Source organism: Temnothorax longispinosus, chromosome 8, assembly GCF_030848805.1.
Source record: "Temnothorax longispinosus isolate EJ_2023e chromosome 8, Tlon_JGU_v1, whole genome shotgun sequence".
NCBI classification, from domain to species: Eukaryota; Metazoa; Arthropoda; class Insecta; order Hymenoptera; family Formicidae; genus Temnothorax; species Temnothorax longispinosus.
The window spans coordinates 9,805,408-9,818,972 of record NC_092365.1 but is presented as its reverse complement, the minus strand read 5'-3'; the positions used below and the strand labels follow the sequence as shown (position 1 = coordinate 9,818,972).

At 36.1% G+C, this 13,565-nt stretch overlaps 1 protein-coding gene across 1 annotated transcript in view; it reads right to left on the bottom strand.

Annotated features, from left to right (window-relative positions):
- The window catches only part of Ry (xanthine dehydrogenase rosy), a 169,776-nt gene that overhangs the window by 81,114 nt on the left and 75,097 nt on the right, over window positions 1–13,565 (bottom strand). The window contains exons 12-14 of the mRNA XM_071786769.1: window positions 9,140–9,253; window positions 8,915–9,056; window positions 8,546–8,842 (exon numbers count right to left, since the gene is read on the bottom strand). Of these exons, the coding sequence (XP_071642870.1) occupies window positions 8,546–8,842; window positions 8,915–9,056; window positions 9,140–9,253 (553 nt within the window). The remainder of the gene's footprint in view (window positions 1–8,545; window positions 8,843–8,914; window positions 9,057–9,139; window positions 9,254–13,565) is intronic.

Below are 13,565 nucleotides of genomic sequence, written 5' to 3'. Positions count from 1 at the left end.
AAATTTTAAAAAGATGGTACATGAGGCTATGGTAAAGAAAAGGGTAAATACGACGAGGAAAGAGATAGGCCACAAAGATTGGTGGGACAAGGAATGTACAAGGAAGAAAAGAAGCGTGAAAAGACTATAAGAAATGGAGAGTGGGAAAACTAAATAGAGGAAGATATCTAGAAGAAAGAAGAAACCTGAAGACCCTACTCGAACAGAAGAGGAAGGAGAAGAGGGTAATGGAAGAAGAAAAACTAAAGAATATAAAGAACGGAGCTGAAGTATGAAAATTTATAAATAAAAAAAGAAAGAAAAAGATAAGGAAAATAAATAACATCGGAGGAAATAAGTGGACAAATTATTTCAAGGAGTTATTGGAATATACGGATAAGGAGAAGATACAACTAAACAGAAAAGGAATAAGTAAAGAAAGAGAAGAAGCCGAACAGCCAAAACTACAGTTCAACGAGGAAGAAATAGAAAAGGCTATCAGAAGGATGAAGAGGAATAAGGCTACAGGTATCGATGGAATACCAATAGAAGCCTGGATGTATGGAGGCGACTTAGTTAAGAGGAAGTTGGTGGACCTGCTGAAACACATCTGGAGAGAAGGAGAGCTACCTGGTCAATCATAGTCCCGTTACACAAAGGGAGATGAGGAAAAGGTAGAAAATTACAGAGGAATCTCGCTTCTGTGCTCTGCGTATGAAATATATGCGGAGGTCCTCAGATGCCGTCTGGAGAGGGAGGTGGATCTGAAGGATCTGCTTTCAGAGAGCCAGGCGGGTTTCAGAGGTGGGAGGGCAACGGTGGGTAACATCTTTGTCCTGAATCACCTGGTCCAAAGAGTAGATAAGGAGGGAAAGAAAAACAAATTGTATGCCTTATTCGTAGACCTAAATAAAGCGGCAATTGACAAGATGGAAAGAGAGCAATTATGGAAGATCTTGAGGGAAAAGGAAATAGATGAAGAACTTATAAGGAGAATAGAAGCAATATATGATGTGACTGAAGTTGCAATAAGAACAAAAGAGGGCCTGACGGAGAAATTCAGGATAACAAAAGGAGTCAGACAGGGTTGTGTAATGAGTCCACTCCTATTTAATTTGTATGTAGCGGACATTATAAAAGAGCTAGAGGAAAGAAATATAGGGGGTGTAAAGCTAGAAAACGATAGAGTATGGTCGCTAGAATATGCGGACGATATGGTGTTCGTAGCAAAGAATAGAACAGCAATGTTAGACATGATGGACACAATAAAGAAGTTTCTAAAACGGAGGAAAATGATATTATGTACCAATAAAACAAAGATGTTAGTGTTTAACAAAGAAAGTAGGGAGAAGAAAGAGAAATGGAAATGGGGAGAAAATGAGATAGAAGAGGTTAGGACTTATAAATTGTGAAAGTAGCTTAAGGCTTAAGGCGGATAGACGGCCCCGTTAGGTTGGCAGTACTGGGCACGGCAGCGAGCGCGTGAGACGTGTATTGTATTGTATCGGAGCGCGGAAACGAATAAAAGAGTGTTTGTCTAACTACTGCCGTGCTATTGCTCGAGATCCTGATCCCAGCCTATTACAATTCAGAAGTGGGATCGAAACACCAGTATTAACGGTGGAGGATAGTGTGGGCTGTGAAAAGAGACAGGCTCGTTAAGAGAATTGCCGGGACGCAGAGGAAGGGTCGCGAAGGTTCGCGAAAAACGTTGTGCAGAGACGGCTGCAACGGAGGGACCGTTCCCTGGTGAAGTGCGGAATCCCTGGTGAAGTGCGGGGCAAGTGGCTCCTAATAAGTGAGGCTGTGTACGGCGCGGAAACATATGTGTTTCGGGAAGTACGGGAGAATCGACGACGCTGAAGAAGTAGCAACAGCGTGGACGGGCATTAATGGCGGTCGTTGTGGTGATGGTTAAGGGTCGACCGAAGAGTCACGGCCGAACTCAGGTACACTCGAGTGCACTTTATGCACTAAGTGCATTTTAAACTGCACTTTAACTCCGTATTTTATTTATTATAAATTTTTAAGAGCCAAAATGGAAAATCCGGCTATGTACTGGGTTGCGGCTGATCTTACTGATTAAAACGAGCATAAGTTTAATGAGATTCGTTAATTAATTTGGCTAAACTTTGGGAAAAACCATTTGTAGTTCACGGCTACTAGATAGTGGACTACTTAATTGAAGGAATAGGCCTCCGGTAAAGGCGGTTAGACAACAGGCGACGATGCAGCAATTTGTCAATAAAGAGGCTATGCTAAAAGCGATGGAGAATATATATCTCTTTATTATGACCAGAAGACTCCCAAGAAGCCATCGGTGAAAAATGGAGCAAAGTCGGCGAAGGCAGTGAGGAAGACAGAAGATCGACCAGCTTCGAAGCAGGAACCTAAGTGTTTTAACTGTAACACTTTATGACATTTCGCAGTTAACTGTCCAGCACCGAGGCGCGAAAAAGGGGCATGTTTTAAGTGCAATCAGACGGGACACCAATACAAAAATTGCCAGACGAAGGAAGTTACGGCCAAGGGTGACATTACTTGACACCGGTAGCCCCGTGAGTTTTGTAAAAGATGTTTACGTGCCGAGCGATTTAGTTACCCCGTGTTTGCTAGAGGATAACAAATATAGGGGATTAAATGGGAGCGTGTTACAAGCTAAAGGTCGAGTAGCGGTTAGGTTATTATTGAATAATAAAGAGTCGAGAATTTGTTTATTTTTGATAGTACCCGAGATCTCAATGAAGTACGCAGCCGTAATTGGGAGAGATATATTGCGTCAATTTTACGAGAAGGTTCCGTCACCGACTGAGATAGATGAAGATAAAGTCATTCGGGAAATACTAAATATCGACATAGGTAATTCGGAGGAAAAATTAGAAGATCAGTTAGAGATCAACCCGGACGAAACGGTAGAGACGCAGGAAAAAATAAAAAAGTACGCCGAACATTATTTATACCCGGTACGACCGGAAGCACCCGAGATAAAAGCTGAACTTAAACTAAAACTCAAACAAGATAAACCCTTTCAGTTTAAGCCTCGACGATTTTCACATACGGAAAAGATTAGTCTTCGTAAGTTATTAGACATTATGCTCGAGAAGAAAATAATACGTCCTAGTGAATCCGAATACGCCTCGCCCATTGTATTAACGCGAAAGAAAAACGGAGAAATAAGATTATGCATAGATTTTCGCGATTTAAATAAGTTATTAGAAAAGAATAATTTCACGATACCGAACGCGCAGGATTTAATTGATGCTTTACGACGAAAAAAAATATTTTCACGATTAGATTTAAAGGATGGCTTTTTCCATATCAAAATGTCAGAAGACTCTATCAAATATACCGCTTTTACGACGCCGTTTGGCCAATTTGAGTTTGTATGTATGCCATTCGGATTGAAGGTAGGGCTAGGGAAGTTTCAACGTTACCTTAATAAAGTATTAAGAGTACTTATTCTTGCCGGGAAAATTGTAGTATATATGGATGACATCCTCATTGCATCAGAAACACTAGAAGAACATTTCGAGGTATGCTCTTATTTCCGTAAATTTATTCAGTCGTTTGCAATATTAGCTAAGCCCTTATACGACTTGCTAAAAAAGGACGTCTTATTTCATTTTGGAAAAGACGAATTATGTACATACGAGATTTTAAAAAAGAAGCTAATAGAAGCACCGGTATTATCAATATACAGCCCCTATAAAGAAACGGAATTGCATTGTGACGCTAGTAATGGAGGTTTCGGGGCAGTGTTGATGCAACGAGGGGATGATCCAATATTCTTTTTCTCAAAGAGGACGATTGATGCCGAAACAAGATACCACAGTTTCGAACTAGATGTTAGCGATTGTGTATGCTTTGCGAAGGTTCAGGGTATATTTAAGTGGTATAAAATTTAAAATAGTGACCGATTGTAACGCTTTAAGGGCCACTTCGACCAACGCCGATTAACTTTAATCGACGATTAACTCAATCAGCAGTGTCGCCAACAACAAGATATTTGTCGTTGTGTATGTCGTTCTTAACCAATCTTTTCAAATATTATACTACTTCTCTTTAATTTGAATAAAGGTGTTTCGATTTTTATTTAAAATATCTACGAAAACGTGTTTATGTAACATGGATAGAATTATTAATTTATTGTATTATTATTTGATGAATACCAGGGTTATGATCTTCCAATAAAAAGAAATCGACAAAAACCACGTATAATCAGGCCACATATAAATTATTTAGAATGATGATCATTTTAAAAGAAGATTTGCCAATATCAAAGGAAAACTTTAACATAATATTAGAAAAAATTCATGTTGAATTACAACATAGAACTAACTAATCGGTATGTATAAATATTTGATACAACAATTTAAAATTATATATAATATAATAAACAAGACAAAATATGTTTATTATAAAAAAATAAAACATTAAAAAACTTATACATACTATGGGAATGCATATATGTATTGTGTCAGTTTATTAGTTTATTTTAATTTATTTTAATTAATATTTTCTCAGTTCTGGTGAATAGTATATTATATATTATAACAACACAAATTAGATTATTAACACACACAGCCATATGTATATAATTGAATAAATAAATAAATATGTGTATATTTATACACATATTTATTCAATTATATACATAACTAATCGCGATTAGTTTTATGTTGAAATTCAACATAAATTTTTTCTAATATTATGTTAAAGTTTTCTTTTGATATTGCAAATCTTCTTTTAAAATGATCATCATCAAAAATTTCTAAATAATTTATACGTGGCCTAATTATACGTGGTTTTCGTCGATTCCTTCTTATTGGAAGATCATAACCCTCGTATTCATAAAATAATAAAAAATTAATAATTCTATCCATGTTACATAAACACTTTTTCGTAAATATTTTAAATAAAAATCGAAACACCTTTATTCACAAATTAAAGAGAAGTAGTATAATATTTGAAAAGATTGGTTAAGAACGACATACATAACGACAAATATCTTGTTGTTGGCGACACTGCTGATTGAGTTAATCGTCGATTAAAGTTAATCGGCGTTGGTCGCAGTGGCCCTAACACTAGCATTAAAGAAGAAAGAAATAAATCCGCGTATAGCAAGATGGACATTAGAACTACTAGAATATGATTGTGTAACAGAACATCGTTCAAATGCAAAAATGTGTCATGTAGACGCTTTAAGTAGGTTACCTACAGATGTTTTAATAGTAGAGCGGAGAACTCGTTTGAACTAAATCTGGCTCTTAGTCAGGGTCGGGATTGTAAGCTTCGTGAGTTATGGGAGGAGCTTCAAAAAGCTGAAGACGCACATTTTAAGATGAGAAACGGGATAGTTTACCGGAAACACGGTACAGAATTATTATTTTACGTTCCCCAGGCGATGGAGTCGCACGTTATTAATAAGTATCACGATCAAATGGGCCACCTAGGGGTTGAAAAAACATTAGAGACAATGCTAAAAAGCTATTGGTTTCCTAAAAAGCTATTGAAAATAAAAAACTATATCGCAGATTGTTTAAAATGCATAGCATTCTCGCCGCCAACGGATAGGAAAGAAGGATACCTATCCCTAAGAGCCAGGTGCCGTTCGAGACGTACCACGTAGACCATTACGGACCGGTAGATAAGGATAAATTAACTAAGCGATATATTTTAGTTGTCATCGATGCATTCTCTAAGTTCACGAGATTGTATCCAACGAAAACAACGGCGACGAAAGAGGTTATTGATAACCTAACATTACATTTTAACACGTACAGTAGACCACGCATTGTTATATCGGATAGGGGCACGGCTTTTATGGCCAACGATTTTCAGGTTTTTTGTAAAGAGAATGACATTCGCCACATTTGTATTGCGACAGCCTCCCCGAAAGCGAATGGGCAGGTAGAACGTACCAATAGATTCATAGGCCCTATGATAAGTAAATTAATAAATAACGACGAGAAGGTATACTGGTATAAAGTTGTGACAGAAGTAGAATTTGCGATAAATAATTCGGTACATAAAACGACAGGCGAAACGCCTAGTAGGCTTTTATTCGGAGTAGACCAGAAAGGGAAAATAGTCGATAAAATTCAGGAACATCTGGAAAGTGTTGTAAATAATAACGATCGCGATCTAGTAAATTTAAGAAATAGAGCGGCTAAAAAAATAGAAAAGAGTCAGAAATACAACAAGGAATATTTCGATAGGAAAAGGAAAATAGCACACACTTACAGCGTAGGTGACTACGTTATGATCAAGAATATAGATACTACTAAAGGCGCGTCACATAAACTTATCCCTGAATTTAAAGGGCCCTATGAAGTAATTCGAGTCTTGCGGAACGATAGATACATAATAAGGGATATTGAAAATCACCAAATAACAAACAAACCGTATCAGGGAACATGGGAAGCGGCCAACATGAAACCGTGGATGAAAGAAAAACATCCAGAAAATAATATTAACGACGATACAAAGTAGGGTAACGACGTAACAGTCAAAGATAACTAGAATTAAGTTAGAGTTAAGAGTTAGAATTAAGAAAATTGTTAAACCAAAGAGAAAATGTTCTGTTCTTATATTCACGAGATTACTTAAAATTACGTATAGACAAGTTATTTGTTTTTTTTTTTACAACACCGACTCCGGGGGCGGAAATCAAGGTCAGAATTGGCCGAGTGTGAGAGTAGCTTAAGGCTTAAGGCGGATATATAGACGGCCCCGTTAGGTTGGCAGTACTGGGCACGGCAGCGAGCGCGTGAGACGTGTATTGTATTGTATCGGAGCGCGGAAACGAATAAAGAGTGTTTTTTTTAACTACTGCCGTGCTATTGCTCGAGATCCTGACCCCAGCCTATTACAAAATATTTAGGTTTCGTGTTTAATAATAGAGGGAATTGCAAAGATCACATTAAAGAATTAGCTAGGAAAGGTAGGATTGCGGTAAATAGGACGTGGGGTCTAGGAGAATGGATCTGTAAAGATGATTTCATAAGGAGAGGGAGTTTGTTTAATTACCTAGTCCAGTGTGATGTCGTATGGGGTGGAAATTTGGGGATGGGAAAAAAAAGAACTTGGAAAAAATTATGCTAGATTACGCAAGATGGGTTTTCGATTTAAAGTTCTGTATTCCAAGATACCTAATGTCAATGGAACTCAGGGTTGAGAAAGCTTAGGATAGGATGGGAAGGAAGGGCAATGGGATATGAGGAAAAGATTAGGGAAATGGATGAGTGCAGATGGGTCAAGAAATGTTGGATAGACAAAGAGAAAAACAAATAGAAAGACAGATATGGTAGAGAGAGAGAGAGAAAAGTACTATAATAGAAACGGGTGGGGGGTGGAAGCAGTCGAGTCGTTAAGGAGAGAAGGGAGGAACTTAGGGGAAGAGATTAAATTAAGAGACTGAGAAATACAGAGGCAAGTGGAAGAGAATAATATAATAGAGTCGAAGTATAACAGGAAGTATAAAGAGTTAGAGAGAAATAGAAATAGACCGGAATATCTAAGGATGGCAAACATAGATAAACAGATTGAAGGGGATAGTATCAGAGCCCTGATAAATCTGAGATGTGGTAACATGGAATAGGAGAACATGTATTGGTGGAAGGAAGAGAAAAAACATGTGTCTATTCTGCAAGAAAGGAAGGGATAATTTGAAGCACTATGTAGGGGAGTGCAGCAGTATAAAGAACCGGTTTATACAACTAAGGAGGGATAACAGGAAAAAAATAGACTATGGAACGATAAACTAGCTACAACCAAAGAAAGGATACTAAGGAAATTATATAAGGATAGAAAAAAGATAGAAGCGGAGATAAGAAAAGATAGGCGAGAGCAGTAGTGATAAATAATGGCGAGTTTTAGCGTGAGGAAGATCCCGTCAAAATTCTGTTAATGTGATTGACGGGCGATGTGCGGATGGATGATTGTGTTAAGGAACCTATTGTAAACCAAGTCCACTTCTTGGCAGCATCCGAAGTTAAATATAAATATTATTAATATCGTAAATTCGCATTTGGTCATTTGACCTTCGGCGACCTTGGGTCATAGCGCGTTGAATTCATAATAAGAAAGGTTACAAACGTGAGTGTTTACAAAATTATGCTGCCATTTAAAAAAATAAAGTTGACCTTTATTTGAACTTGACGCCTCCCAAGGTCAATCTTTTTGTTATCAAAATTTGTCCGTCTCGAAACGATACAACCTAAAAAAAAATTGGACCGTGATATTTTATTTAGTTATCGAGATATTCGACCTGTTACGTTTGAATTTAACACCCTGTATAGTATTGTTAAGCTAACATATAATTTCTCATTAATTAATGAAAATAAAACTTTATTTTTAATATAAATATGTTTTTATTTTTAATCTTTGTTGAAACTAAAATTGATGAGTTCAGATATAGAACATACTCGTATTTAAGCATTAATATTTTGCAAAATGTTTAAAAATAACAGAAATTTTTATGTTATTCCGTGCATATCTAAAATTAGGAAAAATGAACGATTTCAACAAAGAAGATTCATATCTATTTTTGTGTTTAAGAACATACCTTTTCTGATATAAATACTTCTTCGTCATGAAATACAGCTCCCATCCATCTACTATCTCCCGCTATGTCTTTTGAAGAAAAAAATGACACAACTCCTTCCGTAGATAGTGCCTTAGATGGATCAATTTTCAAGATTTTTGCGTGCGCTCTAGTAGAGAGAACCAGTGCTAAGTACAGTTCATTTGCAAATTTGGGCATGTCGTCACAATATATCGCTTCTCCCGTTGCTTGCTTAAATGCACTAACGTGTACAAGAGGACGTCCTATTAGATCATACGATTCTTGATTTTTAGGCACCTGTCAGAACGAAACATCATAATTTTATTGTATTTAAATAATAATTTGTAAGCATTCAGAATAAAATATTACCACTTGGTAATATTGTGAGCTTTTTGGTGCTTTATAATGGAAACAATCCGAAGCGCTTTCTAATTCCTTTGATATATATTCGACATCCAAAACGTTTTTCGATAATTCCTTGGAGATGTGCATAAATCCTTTAAAAAATAAACTAAAAAAAATATGATTTGAGTTATATTTGCAGTATGCTTTGTTAATTTATCTCTTAATTATTAACCTATTCTAATATCGAACCTTAGAGTGAGAGATCGACGGTATTTAATCATTCCTCCTGGTGCATTATCTGCTAATGGTAGTTCCTCAAGTAAAGAATCATAAATCTCCTCCAAGATCGATTTATTCCATTTTCTGAAATTACAGTGTTCGATAAAACTAATTTTTTTCAGTCATGAAAAAAAGAACATTTTCCTCAATTTCTGTGCTAAATATTTTTTGATAAAACTCAGCTTCCGAAATGTTCTATTTTATCAAATCTTTGAGATATTTGAAATTAAAAATGTTAAAACCGACTATTTTTTAACATGTAGTTATGTGTAAGTCGAAAGAGAGTTGTGCGAGAAGTATCGTATCGATATATCGAAAGTCGCAGCGAGCGACGAGCGGAAGGTAGAGAATAGAGAAGATGGCGGAAGGAGGTCGCGCTTGTAACGGTGTGCAATAAATTAAGATTGTTCTGACAATATTCCGTCTCTAATTGACTCTCCACAGTTATGTATGTACAATACTGGAAAAATTGTGTTCCGTTGGAAATTAATAATAAATATTTAAAACGTTCAGTTTACAAAAATAATAAAATCCTTCCAAGAATAAAGTTTTTTAGTACAGTCAATTATATCAATTTATCTTTTTATTTAAAAAATCCTTAACAAGCTTTTATATTATCTATTCTTCATTCATTTTATGAATTGTTCTCTTAAGGATGTTCTGGCTATACAATCCCAGACAAAAGTTACTTCAATTTAAAATTAAGTGAAATTGTATGCTTTTGTGAGTTAAAACATGCACCATATGTGCTTGTACCGTGTAAAGAAATTAAATAATGCTAGTTAATATTTGGCACTACTGTACATTTTGCAAATTTTGTGATTGTCAGTAAAAAACTTTTGGACGTGAATTTTACCTGAAACAAATTGTAAGAAACAACAAAACGTTACGTACATATTAGTAATATTTTATATATACAAACATTGAATAATACTTAAAAACGCATAAGGTGTGTAAAAAATGATTGACATAATATGATTGACATCATGATGAAAATCATTGACATAATATTTACCTTTCTAGCCCTATGTATCATAACCTATTTTTGGAAGTTTTCATTGCTTGTTTATTAATAACTCGAGAACGCGTTAGTGAATCGATATCAACTTTTTTAAAAACGTTGCTTGTTGTGAGTATTTTATTTAATCACAAACAAAGTTTCAGAATATTGTCACCCAGCAAACACAGTAATCATTGCATTGATAGCAAATTGCGCACTCGGTGATTACTGTGTTTGCTGGGCAATGGTGCTTCCTCATAATTTTGTTTATATAAGTGGGAATATGCTGCTATTCTCCAAAAGAACTCATGCAAAATTAAAAATTAAATAACTCGTGAACCGGTTAGAGAATCAATTTCAGATTTTGCACACATGTTTAGATAATAAACAGAAACAATATATTAAATTTTCAAAATATTGTCAATGTTAGAAAGTTAGCACCAGAACATCCTTAACGTCTTAATCTATTTTTTATTCAGTTATTATAATTATATAACTGCCTAAGTTTAACATTCATCATAATTCTTCCATCGCTATAAGGATCATATTAAAATATCATACAATTGACATCCTGTATTTTATACTTATTTACATAGTTGCACATCTTATATGTATATCTAAAATGTATTTTTTAAAGATTTTTAAAGTTGTATATATTAGCTTTATCTATTTATCAAAATTGTAAATATCCTGGATTCACTCATCTTTCAAAATCATTTTAGTCTCTTCTTTTTTAGAAATTATTAAAATATCTTTTTTGTAGCTTTCTTTTCCTTTCCTTCGGTCTTTATATCTCTTTCCCCTACATTTTTCTTTTATTCTTCTCTAAAATTCTTTTAAAAAAATTGTGAATTCAGAATTTTTTTCTTTAGTATATTCTTTAGATATAATATTCTTAACTATCTATTTTTCACTTTTATTACTGCATACTAAATCTATTTTATTACTGCAATTGTACAGATATCTATTATACCTTTTCTGTTGACTATTGTTGTATCTTTTAGAACAAAGTAATTTATTCCAGTTTCAATAAAATATTTCTTAATGGAGAATTATAGACATTCAGGAGCATTCAGGAGCACAACCGCTCACTGAGCGGCTAAGTAGCAATTAAGTGCATGTGATTGGTTGGATCCAAGGTAAGAACCACGTAGTCTATTGCTACTTAAAGTGCGTTACACTTAAGGGGATGCTGGAGCCGTCTGTTTTACCGGCATTTTTTGTCGGCACGTAGCGTCGTATTAATTTGACAGAATTAAAAATTCTTCTCCAGAATTGCAGTACATACATTAATGATTCGGAGGGAACTCCGATTTTATATAGAAAACGAGAAAAAATTACGGAAGTACAGATTTCCTTATCCTACTTTTATCCCAATATGGCGTCTTGAGTTGCGGCGAGCTGACAGCTCGTCACAAGATGTATTTCATATAAGAGATATACCATTGGTACGAACGCGAAAACAAGTTCCCCCGAATTGCACAACAAGAAAAACATCGATAAACCCTCCAAATCAAGATTTGGAAGCGTAATATAAAAGTATAATGTCGATGTGCATCGTGCGTATGTGTGCGTGCAATATATGTAGCGTGCTATTCTTGTCTATATCTTTGTTTATACAAGGACAGATATAGTCGATAACATAGAAAATAGTAATTTTGTCGGTTATACAGACGGCTCCAGCATCACCTTAACGCTCACAACGCTCGCGAGAATCATTTCGTTTTTATTTAACATTTGACAAACAACAATGATGAAATGAATCCACCTCTATGAAGCTAGCCGACAGAAATTACTAAATTTGATAATTTTTAATTTTTCTAATGCTCGTTCTAGACCTGAGGATGATCCTACTCGCGACTCATCCGACTACGGTCGTCCGTCTACACTGCACAATTTTAAATTGTTTTAGGTTGGTAAGATTGAAAGCTAACTTCAGTATGATTGTTACCCGTCTATACTACAAGGATGAGCCACAAGTAGTATCATCCTCCGGTCTAGATAGAGCCTGATAAGACATAAATACCCCAGCCACTAGATGGCGCCAGACTAGCAATAGCTATACGCGATTGGATTGGTACAATTGAAAGCTAATTTTAGTATGATTTTTATCCGTCTACACTACTCACTAGGATAAGCCGCGAGTAGGATCATCCTCAAGTCTAGAACATCAAGCACTAGGATGAGCGACAAGTAGGATCATCCTAGTCTAGAATGGGCATTACCGCGCCTATCAGTACTTCCGCAGGCTTACGCTCGGTCTATCTCTTCTAAATCTATAGATTAGAGGAACTCTAAAGTATAATGCCCTGTCTAAACCAGAAGATGATCCTACTTGTGGATGATCCTACTTGTGGCTTATCCTAGTGAGTAGTGTATGCGGCGGCTGAATCCTCATAGCGCCACGGGGCACCGCGCCGCAATGCTACGCGCCTGGCAAGTCGCCACTCGGGCACGCCGCAACCGACGTATAGTTGGCAAACAAATTAAAAATTATTGAAAATTATCTTATCCAATCGTTTGGAAATTATTTGGAGATGTTTGGAAAAAACTTTTTAGAGTTTGAAAAACCATACAATAATTACAATTAATTAAAATCAATTAAGCGTATAATTAGCAGAAAGTGTCTAAAAAATATTTTTCTTTAATCCAATCGCTCCAGAATCATTTGGATAAAGTGTCGATGCAATTTTTATTATTTAGAAAACAACTCTATTCTAATAAAAATTAATTAAAGGTCAATATTTCGTTTTAATGTCTGCACTATAGTGCAATAAAATGCACATACTTTTCTATGTATGTTTTATTGGTAGACAGGCTGTGTTTCGATATTGACTGTAAGTACTGAAAATTTATAATGTTACATACGTCATCACTTTTTCAGTACTTTATAGTCTATACTAGACTACGTCGGGTTGGAGTCGGTTACTCCAGTGTTACTCCAATCCAATTTGGAGTAAAATTAATTAGCACGAAGATCCAGCTATGACCGATGACGGCTTTACTTATTTAATTTGTTGTTTTCATGTATCGGTCGATATTCTATATTGTTTTAAAAATAATTATCTACACTACGGTACTACATCACTCGGCAAGCTGCCACGGAAGAGGAAGCAGCGGGACTGTTCTCGCCACGGGCAACCGCCCGCTCCAAGGGCTCGGCCTTCCATCGAGCCATTGCCGAAGACCACTTCTCCTGCGCAACCACTTCTCGAAAGGAAAGTGGAATCTTTCCGAGAGTCGAAGTTAATTCTTCTGGACCTATCGGGCCTGCCGGATCCACGCTCGTGGAACGCCTGGCGGAGTTAGCCTCGCCGAAGAAGAAGTGCCAGCAGACGCAGACCGACTCCTTGCCACCCTCACTGGTGGTATTTGATCCGCCGAGTCCGCTGCCAC